The sequence below is a fragment of the Ceratotherium simum genome, chromosome 10 (assembly GCF_057802395.1).
Source record: "Ceratotherium simum simum isolate JZ-2026a chromosome 10, ASM5780239v1, whole genome shotgun sequence".
Taxonomy (NCBI): Eukaryota; Metazoa; Chordata; class Mammalia; order Perissodactyla; family Rhinocerotidae; genus Ceratotherium; species Ceratotherium simum.
In genome coordinates, this window is record NC_141909.1 from 74,773,124 (window position 1) to 74,787,261 (window position 14,138).

Genomic DNA, 14,138 nt, shown 5'->3' on the forward strand with positions numbered 1-14,138 from the left:
TTTAGTGTTTATTGGTGGAATAGAAATTTTAATAGCAGTTACAGCATTAATGGGATCTAGACATTCTTAATCACAAGTTCTATATTTCATTTCAGCTGGTGGTATTTGCTAGCAGATAAAAATCTACATGTCACTTATTTTTACTGTATGTTTCTCTCACATCTTGTCTTATTTTCAATTCAGGCTGCTCTTGTTCAAGAGTGTAGAATGCAAAGAACCTAAAGTGATTTAACACTTCTATTGTCTGCATAGCAAATTCACAGGGTAGGATTTGCATTTCACAGAAATGAAGTTTTCTTTTTATCCATAAGGATACATTTAAGAATTTTTTCTAACTGGCTGAACAGTGTTTCATCGGTAGTCTGGCATCTCCCTGACTTGAAAAATCCAAATTTCTGCATCTCAAGAGATCCAAAGAACAGCTTCACCTTGGGCTTTCCCTTTAGCTCTCACTATGTCTCCACCTTGGAGAGGGCAGGGCAGGAGACTGGCTGAACAGGAGGTCTTCAAGGAAACCAGAAAGAGGCTGATGGAGCATTCACGGCTCCTTAGCTCCTTCTTGGTTATTTCCCACCACAGATATGTTGCCGTCTGCATCTCACTCCCCTCACTTTCCTTCCTTACCCTCCCCCTCCATCTTTCCTTTGACTTAATATATTTCTCTTCCTACCCCCCTCCTTCTTTTTCCTTCTAGTTTGGATATTGTCCAACCCTGTCTGGATGGAGTGGGATTAAGTTATTATATGTACACTCCATGAAGGTATCTTAAACAAAATGTTAAATTACATGACTCTGCTGTTGTTATGAGGATAATGGCTCTGAGCTCTATCACTATGGATGATTTATGCCGTCTTCCAAGACCTAGTCTTATGATCAATGGTATGAACTTATAAACCAACCAGTTAGGGACAGAGGCAGAATTTATGGTTTTAGAAAAGTCTCCCCAGCCCTAACCCCTATACAAAACTTTAAAGCGATCAAATATGAGATCGTCATTAGTTACACATAACCAACCCAGAAGCCCAAAGCTCCAGTCTTCAGGCATTCATGTGGGATGCCTCCACAGGGATGAAGAAATGCCTGCCATTATAAACCTTAAAGATGTTATGATCAGAATCATTATTATATCCTTTAGAAAATCCAAACTAATAACACAATCTAGAATCGTGTTGTCCAATAGGATAGCCACTAGCCACATGTGGCTATTTAGATTTAAACTCATTAAAATGAACAAAATTTAGAATTCAGTTCCTCAGTTACCCTAGCCACATTTCAATGGCTCAATAGCCTCATATGACTAATGGCTACTGTACCAAGAGCACAGATATGGAGCATTTCATTGTCACAGAAAGTTCTATTGGACAGTGATGCTCTAGATACACACAAGGGCCCTATTATAAACCAGCAAGTAACAAAATGCCTTTCTTGGTGATGATAATTAGGAATTTAAATTTTAGAAGAGAATTTTACACTTTTGACCATAGTAGTGAATTCTGTCTCTAATTCTTGAGCCAACTAGACACACTTGCCATAAACCCAGTGATTTCAAATTGTGGTCCATGGAATCCTTTAGGGATTGGTACAACAGGACACAGGGCAGGGAAGGAGAAAGGCACAGAGGGCTCAGGGCTCCCTACATCCCTCTTCAACCAGCACCTCTGTTTCCATGGAGTTGTATTTAAATACCAGTTGACTCAAAACCCCTGAGAAACATATATGCACTCTGGAATTCGAATTGCTGTAACTTACAGTACAATAGAGACAATAGATGGAGAGAAGTAGGATCTACCACCATCACTGGAGTCAGTCCTAAAATCTGGTAGATTGCTTCCAGTATAAAATCAAGTTCTCCAACCTAAAGTTGGCCTTTCCGCAACTCTGCAAGTCTCCCTTCACCTCTTACTGATTCATGTTATATTTCTCCAGGTAACCATCATGTGCCTTTTTACTTTATGAAATCCCAATTCCATCACATTTGCTCTTTGCAAAAACCCTACTTTTTAATTACCTGGAGCAAATGAAGCTACCTAATGTGAACTCCGTGAAGCTCTTTTCCTTCCATCCAACATTTCTCTGCACTTGTCCATTAACCCTTTGTTTGTGTCTTCACGGCCACCCTCTCCGCTTGTATTTGATATCATTCCCTCCTATTTGATCCACGAATTGCTCCATCTATTACCCTCTCCTGCTTTTGTCTCATCTTCAATCTCTTCTCCACTGCTGGATCCTTCCTCTCAGATCATAACATTCTTATATGTGCTTAAAAAAAAAAAAAGGAAAGACCAAACACAAAACAACTTTCCCTGCTCCTCTACTGAGTGATGGTCCTTTCTCTTTCCTCCACCAAACATCTTAACATTCATCTATATTCTCCATCTTCACCTTCCTTACCCCCTTGTAACTTGATTTCTGCCCCACACTTTTTGTTCAAACTAACTTCAAAGTTACCAGTGACCTCCCAATCACCAAGTCTGCAGACCCATTTTTCTCAGTATTGAAACGTCAGCCTCCGCAGCAAAGACAGCATTGACTGACCATCTTCTTTCCACGAATCTCTCTCCTCCCTGGGCTTTCCTGATGCTTCTCCCTCCGCACTGACCAGGCCTTCTCTGGCTGTGTCCTCCCTGCTCCCAACCTAGATAGATATGCCCTGCAGAACCTGGCGGCATCCCTCATCCCATGTTACCTACTTGCACTCCCCCAGCGATGTCAGTCACGGTTCCAAACATCACTTATTTTCTATGGCTGCTCTCCTGAATTTCAGTCCAGTATTTCTATAAATCTGCTGGATGTATTTATATGAATGCTTTTCTGGGACCTCAACATGACGAGAGCCCCTCAAACCCACTCCTCCTCCTGAACCCACGGTTCTGCAACTGGCACCCTCATCCTTCCAGGTAGCCCATCCTCTCAGGTGCTCTTGACCTGTTAGTTCTAACTCTTTCACATTTGGTCCTTCCTTTCCACCCCCACTGCTAACCTCTATTTCAGGTTTCCACTAACCCTCACCTCCCAATTGCTGTTTGTTATGGGAGCCACAGAACCCACTGACGTTTATTTTCTTTCTCACTGAAAACAAAAGGAATCATCAATCTGTGACCCCTGTCTACTGCCTTAAGGAAGATACTGTGTGGATTTTTATGAACTTTCCCAGAAGACAGCCTGTGTGTGTTATAGCACTACAAGGAAGCATGTATTGTTGGCAAAGTTCCTGCAAGAAGTCAATATATGTCTAGAAGTTATACTTGCTTGCTTTTTACTATTTCTTCTCTGTCACTGTCCCAAGTGAAGTTAGAGTTCTAACAGAATGTTACCTCTGACCTATAATTTCTGCTAAGATAAAAGCAATCAAAGGTACGAAAACATTCCCCCCTCCTCCTGCTCCCTCTTCCCACCTCCCCATCTCCGTTCTAGTCCCGTATCAATAATCTAGGATGTCCAGCATGAGGCAGAGGGCAGGAGAAGAAGGTGATTTCCAAAAATCTCACAGCCCTGTATTTTATAGAAAAAAAGCAGGGCAGGAGAACCTTTGAGTTGCTCTCTGTCTGTTAGTGTTCTGAAATTTCCTCCTCATATGACAGGGAACAAATAACAGAAGTAAGATCTGGGCAGAGGGAAGCATCCCTCATTTTGGCAGAACTAAGATCTCTCACCCTCAGTCTCTGTTCTCCAAACTACTTTGTTCACCACTATCATATTAATTTTTCTTGAATACACTTCTGATTACTCACCACTTAAGAACCATAAATGGTTCTACATTTTTTATAGAATAAAATCACAGGATCCCAGTTCTTGAGAGCCAAAAGTGGTCAATTCATTTAATTCAATCCCTCCCAACTTTATATAATAAAAAACTGAGTCCAAGGCCAGCCCTGATGGCCCAGTAGTTAAGTTCGGCATGCTCCGCTTCAGTCACCCAGGTTCGGTTCCCAGGTGTGGACCTACACCACTCGTCTGTCAGTGGCCATGCTATGTCAGCAGCTCACATACAAAAAGAGGAAGATTGGCAACAGGTGTTAGCTCAGGGCGACTCTTCCTCAGGAAAAAAAAAAAATCTGAGTCCAGTGAGGTCAACTAACTTTCCCAAAGATTATTCTATTACCATAAATGCTGATTTTGATGCATATGATGCATGCGAGCATGGCATATTTCTTATCTTAATCACTTTTCCATAATTCAAGGTATCCTTTCTTCATTAAATATTGTGAATGAGCTGGAACATGCTAGAACACGGCACTATAAACCTTTTGAAGGACAGTGTGATTTCTAACAGTTTTGCTCACATATCTGAGTCAAGGTGGATAAACTAGATGTTGCTTAAGCAATAAAAAATTATTTTCACTTATAGGCAATGCTGAATAATACTCAGAAGAACCATGTTCTCCTTTGTAAATGTGTGTGAAGGAAGAGAAAAATAAAGAACTGAATGTGTGGGAATAATTGGGAAAATTAACAGCAAGATTCAGCGTAAATGATTCTATTTTTTCCATATAAAGAATACTTCAAATTACATAATTACAGATTCCAGGGACACAGATATTTAAATCGATCAGAGACATGTGTTTGACTTCCTCATTTCCAGAGAAAATCAGTAGCTTATTTTGGTTTTCGTTCTCACTCTTCTCTTTTACCACCCACCCAAATCAGGCTGAGATATTTGACAAAGTAAAACCCTAGTACAATGGAAATTAGACTCTAGAAAATGAAAGCTGTGTGAAGCCCTCCACACACTGCAAAATCAAATGTTCCCATTTTTTCCTACAGACATTAGAAAGGCACAGAAATAAAATCAGATCCAACTCTAAGTTTCTATTTTGAGCAGAGGTTTTAAAAGCCATCAGCTTAGATTAATGCGCTATGTATTAGTCACCTTGCATAAATGTTTCATTTAAATGGAACCCAACTGAATTTATTTTCTTAAATGATAACATGCTAAGGGCCTGGCAGAGCCCTTTTAGATAAAGAAATCAAAACATGACTTTCCTTGCCTATATTTTATAAATATACAAACAACCACAAGCTTATAGCCCAAAAGTAAGAGACTCCCATGAAAATCAACTGATTAATTTCTAGAACTGCCACCTTAATGTCTCATAAATGACATGTTTCAGTTTAATGCTCAGAAAGCTACTCACCATACATGAAAGAGGTGATTATAAAAATTTTGAAATAGAACAAATGTCATCTTCCTGATTACATGTTATCACTACCACTTTCCTTACTCCATACCAGACACAGTTACTCCATGATGGCCATTTTTTCAACTAAGCTTTTAAATCCTTCTCACCATAGAATTTTATGCACATGGCCAATGGATGGAAATAGCCATAGAAACCTTATTATTATTATTGTGCAAGGCCCTGTTCAAAGCACTTTGCATATATTAATCCCATTTAACGTTCCCATCAATCCTATGGTGGTTTTTTACATTACTTTTATTTATTATTAGTAATATTATTATTATTTTACAATGAGGAATCAGATGCACAAAAAGAGTAAGTAACTTGCCCAAAGTCACAGAGCTGGTAAATGGTGGAGGCAGAATGCCAACCCAGGCAGTCCACCTCCAGAGATCAAGTCCTTCATCACTACGCCATATTGTCTCTTAAGAAATGCAAGCCAATACAGAGAGAAGATGGGATTTTAACCTTCTTTTATGGAAATTTTCAAACATACAATAAAAATAAAGTAAATAGTGTAATGAACCCTTCTAGTTCCATCATCCAGCTTCAAGGATCATCAAAAATTTGCCTATCTTTTTTCACGTATACTTCCCCATCCTCTCCAGTTTTTTTTTCTTTGATGGATTATTTTACAGCAAATCCAGAAAGCTGTCATTATCTAAAACCAGTGTGGAATAATTAGATCTGAAGATATAATGCAGTAGCACTGAGACAGCCAGGGAAGAACCTGAGGGGTGTGAGGTCTTTCCTCAACCCCAATTCAGAGGGATTAGATGCTCCCTCCTTCATGTACATCCTCCCTCATTTGCCCACCAAATGCTGTGCAGTCTTCAACCATAGCCACAAGAAGAGTTCCCTGTATACTCCTATCTCCCCACTGGATTCTAACTTCTCAAGGGCAAGGATCATACTGTCCTGCTCACAGTAGCCCCCAGTACTGAGCTCCATGCTTACCTCATAATAGATGTTGAAAGAGATTAGGGAAGGGAAAATGAACAATCTGATCTTCACAAAACAAGACAACCAAGAAAAATGAGGCAGTTCAACTAGACATTATTTTTAATATAAATAAAAATAACATCCCCCAAATTTCAGTTTATCTTACAACCATAAATGGTCAGCTTTCATAAAAAGAAAACAAAACATTTATACTTTAATCTCATTCCGGGTAGACCTGATCATTGTCTGAGTGTTTTGAAAGGGAATGTACAAGGATGTTAATAAGGCTTAATCTCAAGTAGTCAATAGCTTCTCTGAAATCTGACCTCACAGGTCCCTTTCAGCTCCTTTTTCCATGAATGAAAAATGACTCTTTGCCAATGGAACACGAGATAGGTTAATGACTGCTTCAGTAGGAGTTATTAACAATACTTCTTGTCAACTCTGATCTTATTGGGAATGCATGTCAAATATAGAAAATCAAACATATTATGTATGTAAATGCATTCTATAGTATTCATAAGCATAAATGCTGAAGTTAACTTGCAAAAAGCTCTCATATTAACCCTCATTTTCATTAATTAACCTTCCAAAAAGGCTAGTGATTTTCCACTTCAGATTATTATCCCCAGAACCCAAATCCTGTTCAATAATTAAAAGAACATCTACTTAAGTATTAAAACAAGAAACAAAACTCTAGAATTCAACGAGAATATCTAACCTCTCCAAATTGAGATATCTAATTTTGGAAACTGAAATTCTCTCATGAAAATCCTCAACAGAAAAGGGTTTTAGCTCAATTCTTTTAAAATGGCTAATTATATGCAAGCAGATATAGTATTACTATATTACTAGACATTTGTGAGACTATTAGGTCAGTCTACATGACGATTTATCTCTGAATATAATTATACTATAAACGACCTATTATCTTTCCTACTCTTTGAGTTGTATAAATTATCTATAGGTAAACCACAGTCAATGGAAGTAACATTTTTGAGATAATTTAGAAAACTGTGAAAACCACAATGATGACCTTCACCAACTATCAAGACCTGTGAAAGTCTTGATAAAGTGAAAATGTGTGTTCCCAGTACAAATTACATCTGAAAGCTGACCAAATTACTCTCTCTTGCTCCACACTCTTACATAAGAGAAAATGTTTCTATTAGGAGAGAAATTCTCTTGAAATTCTACTAGTGTAAAGGCCACGCTAGGTAGTGTGAGGGATACTGAAATTATTGAGACACATAACCCCCATCCTCAAAGAGCTTACAATCCATAGGGGAGACAGGACATAGAAACAAATAACTACAACAAGATAGTATGTGATAATCCACAAAAGTGATATACACAAGGGGCGTAGGAATTCCTAGGAGAAAAGACGACTTTGGGTTCACAGACGAAGGAAGGCTTTTTAGAGGAAATATTTGAATTGCACTTGAAAATGACAGAATCTACAGAGAGATTGGGAAGGAGGAGAGAGTATTCTAGAGACGAACAGTTTAAACCAAGACCTAAATGCAGGAAAGCACAAAGCTCTCAGAGAAAAATGTGCATAATTCTGGTTGGCTAGTTGAGGGTGTATGCCAGGGGGTGGTATGCGGGAAAGGAGAAGGGGGCTGAGCAGGTCATGGAAGACCTGGAACATCTGCCGAGCAACTGAAGCAAGCACAGAGGCACCATGGACCAATCAAAACAGAATCAAAAGGAAAATTATCTAGGATCACGTGCTTTGTGGATTAGAGAGTGAAGACGTACTAGGAATAGTTTAGTGAGAGGTACCACAGATTTAAACTAAGACGATGAGGAGAGAAGAAAGAGGATGGAGTAAATGAGAGAGAGAAAGAATTGGTCACATTTGATCACTGAATACAAAGGAAGGCGAAAAGAAGGTGAGAGGTAATGCTGACTCTAAAATGTCCATCCTCCATAGCCAGGAGATCATAGATATTATTAAAAGATAGAGTAACTTTGAGAGGAGGTGTTGGTTTGGAAAAGATAATGAAAGATTCATTTTCGGGAAATGTTCAGTTTGAGGTGACGTGAGTCACCCAGTTGGAGATATCTGGAAGGTCATGTGAAACATAGGTAATTCTAGAGAGAGGTTGGGGCCAGAGGTACGGTTGCAGTATTGTGTCCAAAGTGCTAAGAGCTGAAACTGTGGATAAGATGACTGAAGAATTGGAATAGATGCATTCTGAGAACAAACCTTGGGGAGCTCAAACACACGAGCCTCAGAGTACAGGAGACAGACAATGCCATGATGAAGTGGCAAGCTGCACCAGAAATGGCAACCCCTTAGACTCAGAAGGTTTTCTGGATGCACCAACGACTCCCGCAAAAGATCGCCTAGAGCCCAACTCCACCTCCCAAAATACTGCCCAGCTTACAACCACCTCTGAGAAACAACCTGATCACTACTCAGAAATTAAGCCTCCATCCCAACTCAGGAACTTCTATCCAACTTTGTATCATTTTTAAAGCTGTGGGCACATATATCCTTGTGTCATGATTATTTATACAAATGTCAGCCTCTCTGTCCACCTCCTCAGCTAGATCCCTACTTCCCCCAACATTCTACTACTTCCCTGGACCAAGAAAAGAAATAAGGAAAAAAACCTTCATTTCTCTTTTATACTTCTTCCAAATTCTTTGTCTCAAGATTTCTGGTCTTAGCTCACCCCATAGAGAAAGTGTGACAGTATTTGTGAGAAAGTGTGACAGTATTTGTGAGAAAGTGTGACAGTATTTGTGAAGAGAGGAAGAGGAGGAGAAATTGGAAAGGACAGATGCTATCTTCTTCATATTCTTTTCTGATATTTCCTGTTTCTTGAGTACCCAATATGTTAGATGCTATTCAGAATACACAATGAGATATGATCCTCTACATAAATTATTCTATCCTTGGGGGATATGATTTATTTTCATTAATGATTAATTCATGAAACCCTAAGTCTTCCTATTTTTCCCACACACACCCCCCCGAAGGTTTTAACTTTAAATTACACCTACTCACCCACTGCGAAAATCAAGTCTCCACGTAACTGCTGAGAAATCTGACAACTAGCTATACTTTAGGCTACAGTATGTTACCAACACTCAATTCCACAGTAATTGTTTTCTCTAAGTTTCTATTGCCTAAAGCATATTAGAGGTTTCTTTCTTCTCTGAAAACTATAAAAAAAAATATGAGCTACACACTGGATCAGACCTGCTCAAATACTATGATTTTAAGTTTAAATTTGTTGTAAGTTAGAGAATTATTCCCTCCCACCCCCTACTCAATTTAAATCTTTAAAAAGCTGTGGGTCACTAGTGTAATTTGAGGTTTTATTTGAGGTTCTAAACGGGCCAACCTCATCATCTTCCCATGATGAACCTGTAAAGCAGTGAAGGGAGCGGTTGAGGGCTGTCTCCTGCAGCACAGTGAAGAGAAAGGATCTGTATTCACCCAGAAGAACCGAGCCACGAATCGGCAATTACAGGGAGGCAGCTGAACCCACGTGGAGCACGCCTGACAGTGAGAGCTGCCTGCCCCAGAGCCGGCTTCTTCACAAGATGGAATGCTCCCTACCACCTGAAATGTTCCCACAGGCCAGCTGACAACCTGGAAAGGGGCGGGGAGAGGTGGGTTTGGCCTGAGGGGCCTTCTCAAAGCTACTCTGACTAGAAGATTTGCTTCACTATTAGAAAGAAAAGACTTTAAATCATAGGTGTGTCTTCACCATGTTTGGCAGCTTTAAATAAAAGCTGCCTTTAAACAAAAGGAAGAAGAACATTATTCCTGAGCCAGGAGCAAGTCATTCTGATCTCAGTTTGCTCAGCTATAAAATGAGGAGGTAGACTGGATGCTAAGACACCTCAGGTTCTAAGGACCTACAGACAAAATTCATTTCCCTGTGTCTGCTCCATTTGCCCAAACGTTGTGGAAAAAGTACAAAGACATACCAGGGCACTTGCCTTAGAAAGCCCCTGCCCAGTGGGGTTGTACTAACGGCACGGAGCCTGAGCCCAGGTGGAGGACAGATTCTGCACAGATCAGGGGGCCCACAGGCCTCCCCTCTCCACACGCATCATCACTTACCCCACCGGACCCAGGAAAACAGCACAGTAAGAGTTGCAGCTGAGCCAGAGTAGCCCAGGAAACACTAATAGGTTCATAATGAATCACTTAAAAGTGTCTGAAATACAGCATGCCACAGTCACTGTGGACACTGTTCATACTGTTTATAGGCACATGAGTATTTAAAAACAGGAGCTGCACATTTGCAAATAGTTCCTTTTTATAGCCATGTTTCAGATTTTGAGACATCTCCTGTGCCATGACGTAACCCCTAATTTCAGTGGTATTCCTACAACGAATCCTAAGTGAAAGTGGTGTCTGAAGAAAGATCAACGTTCCAAGAAGGAAAAATGAACCACCTCTGATATCATGTTAGCTGTTCCTATGAGCTAAGCCAGCAAAGCTCTGCTCCTAGGGTTTGAACTAAGGACTTTCAGCTCTTTCAAGAGCTTCATATTTTACTTAATCCTTGTCATCAAAGCATCGTCTCTCCACTCAAGAACAGACACAAAATTTTTCTTGACATTAAATCTCATAACAAGTATAAATGATTAATGGTACTAAGACATCAATTCAAATATGTGTGGAGTTTTCTGTGGTTTACTGGTAAAGTACAAATCTCACATATAGTTAGGTGGCAACTAATTACAAATCAATTCTAACATACTGTTTTTTAAAAATAGAAAACAATTCTAAATAGAGTAAATATTGCTTTATTATGAAGTCTTTAAACCAGGAGTTATTTTCTCTGGCACATAACAGCTCTTGTCTCCCTGGGTCATCAGGGGGTCCCTATCTAGTATTCGTGGAAACAGAGGTGAGAAGAAAAGCCCTAAGCACACCTGGAATCATTCCGTCCACACCTGTCAGCTCTCTTTTAGCAAAAGCTGGTGCCATGGGGACATAGCTCAACTCACCTTGAGGTTAATTTTTTTTTTTTTTTTTTTTTAAGAAATTAAAACCTTAACTCCTTCCTTGGAAAGCTATATACTGGACCATATGAAATTTTTTATCATTCATGCTTCCTCTAAAAGAGAAACATGCCACTGGTAATTTTACTACTAAAAATGATGACAAATAGTTGCTCCTATATTTAAAAATCTTCGGACTGTTAATATACACATACATATCTAAAAATATGAGTTACACATGTGCAAATAGTTCTTTATTATATTCACATTTCAGATTTTGAGACATCTCCTGTGCCATGATGTATCCCTAATTACAGTGGTACTCCTAAAATGAATCCTATGTGAAGGTAGGTCTGAGACACATCACCTTAAAGAAACCAAGTGAGCAAAGAACTTCTTAGAAACTGCTTACGAACACATCAAGATAAAGGAAAATGTAATGCAGTACTTTTAGGAATAACTAGGTAGACTAAAATTAGAACTGTAAAGGTACAAAGGTTCCACACATCATCTCTGTAAACCCAAGAAAAGATAAAGAACAAGCTTGTAGAAAGGAAATCGAAAAAATAATATAAATTCAATCTCATTCTCAATCTCTCTTCCCCTCCCCCTCTCCTCTCTCTCCCTCTCTCTCTTTCTCTCCCTCTCTCTCTTTCTCTCCCTCTCTCCCTCTCTCTCTTTCTCTCCCTCTCTTTCTCTCCCTCTCTCCCTCTGGCTCTCTGGCTCTCTCTGTTACTCCAGCTTGATTCAACTACTATAATCCCTTCAAAACAGCTCTCCACATGAAAACTTCTAAGACTTTCCTGGCCCTCTGGCAAATTCTTGCTAACCAACATCTGAGATGTCACAACTTCAGACCCAATAACAACGACTTTGAAGTTGATGAAGTGATATGGTTTGGTCATCAAAGGCTCAGCAGAATGGGGCAGCCTCCAGATCTTCTCTAGGGACAGTGACTGTTGTGACTTGCTCTGAGGCTATTAATTCATACTTTAAAATACAGTTTATGATATCAGTCTCAGGAACCAGGCCTGGAGTGGCATCATCTCACCTAATGGGGACTTTGCTGGGCACAGACTTGAAGAAGCTCAGCTGTACTTTCCTATTTTTAACATCGTTTAGTTAACTTTTAGAAAGTCAGTCAAGTGCTCCACCAACAAGAATGCATGACAGGTAATCACAGGTGACAAAAATGACTCTTTCCACTAACATTTAACACCTAATATGTTTCAAGATAGCACAATGTGGTGACATCTGTTTTGGATCTTTCTTTGACTGCTTACTTAGAATCCACGAAGCAAAGGCCTCCTGGAATCAGTCCCTGGATAAGTCATTTTCTAGATTTAAGAGTAATTTAAAAGTCTTTTTCTGGCACATTAACTCTCCATAACTGAGAAAATGAGAGTGCCAGATAGGCTTTTTTTCTTCAGGAGATTGTTTTTTCAAGTCCCAACAATGGTAGATTAATGGAGTCAACCCAAATTCTTAGCATAGCACGCAAACAAAACGAAACACTGGTAACACCCACAGGCTGATTCACCTTCACCGCCTGCGCGGCCCGAGGGGCATCTTCCCGCAGGAGAACAGCGCAGGCCCCGCTCGCCCGCCCCACTTACGGTTGGCTAGCCGGCTCTGCTCGGGCTGCGCGCTGTCCGCCGACTGGGTGCTGGAGACGGAGGACACGCTGGAGCTCCGGACGAAGCCAAATGCCGCCAGCTTGGCTGCCGGGAGACGCGAGTATCCGGGAGGACGAAGTCCAGATTTTGGTAGATTGGATTTTACAGCATTTGAACTGGAGGCTTTCTTCAAATCTGCTAAAATGAATCCAAACCAAAAAATATATTCATATATTCTCAGTTGACAGCAAGATAAAGAATACACGGATTATGCATACTAATCCAGCTCTATCACAAACAGACCACAATTAATCTTGCAGGGTCCAATTCAGCAATTCACCAATACATCATTAGGAGAAAGGCCCCTCACTGTGGGCTGGGTGCTTCAGAGAACTCAACTAGGAGAGGCAGCAAGCCAATGAGACAAGCACAAACAACTAATCCTATTACACAGCCATAAAGAAAGTTATAAAGTGCTGAGGAAGCTGAATGGAATGAGAACACTTACAGGAGTAAGTTACCCTAAAATTGTGAAGGTGAGCTATACCTTGAAATCTGACATACAATGGGCCAAAAACCCTTATGGAAATACTCATTAGCAATTATAACCAGTATGTAATAAGTCATAGAAACAGGTACAAGGAATCATTTACTAACCTTTTGTTGGTTGTAGGAATGAGGTGGAAGGAGCACAGACTGTGGAGCTGGCCAGGTTGAAATCTGGTCTCTACCAATTACTAGCTGTGTAACCTCAGGCCCTTAGAACCACAGCTTTCTGCCATGGAAGGAACAGGGAGGATAAAACTGGCCTCCCATGTTTAGTATAACTATTACTGCTTGTAACACAGAACTTGATAGGTGCTCAAATTAAGGCTAGGTTTCTTTTCTCCTTTTTCCATTATCTATTTTTATGTTAGTGCAAGCCTCAAAATTAGTTCCCAGATATGTGCAAAGCCAGCTAATTTTGAAATAATAAAAGCTCATGCTATCAATCCATCATCTCAGCACCACTATGTGTGAGCCAGGCTCCAGCCACAGCCACTGCAATGATTATCCCAACACTATGAGAGGTCTCTCAACACCAGATAGAACCAGAATGTTATCAACACACTGATGCCCTTTAATATGAAATATAAAAGGAAAAAGGGCCAAGCTTTCTAGTGTTCTGTACAACTGTTCTAGTCAAGCCATTTAACAACTTTCACCTGCAGCCATGTTACCGTGAGTGCAATCTTATGTGAGATCTTGTATACAGATGTATACAGATCCTTCAGTGGTGTTCTCATGCTCAAGTTAGTCAATTCTTTATTATTTACTAAAAGATTAGCCAGGTTGAGGATTAATACCAAAAAAATGGGCCATTTGTAAAAAATTCAATGTCTAAAAATCAATGAAGAATCTCTATATTAGAAAGTATCTATGT

General features: G+C 39.9%; 1 protein-coding gene across 3 annotated transcripts in view; it reads right to left on the reverse strand.

Annotated features, from left to right (window-relative positions):
* The window catches only part of MTUS2 (microtubule associated scaffold protein 2), a 578,912-nt gene that overhangs the window by 342,620 nt on the left and 222,154 nt on the right, over window positions 1–14,138 (reverse strand). For 2 of the 3 annotated variants that reach the window (XM_087436240.1, XM_087436239.1), the window contains one exon: window positions 12,716–12,913. In XM_087436240.1, the coding sequence (XP_087292366.1) occupies window positions 12,716–12,913 (198 nt within the window). The remainder of the gene's footprint in view (window positions 1–12,715; window positions 12,914–14,138) is intronic. The other variant, XM_087436241.1, reaches the window with a different exon arrangement.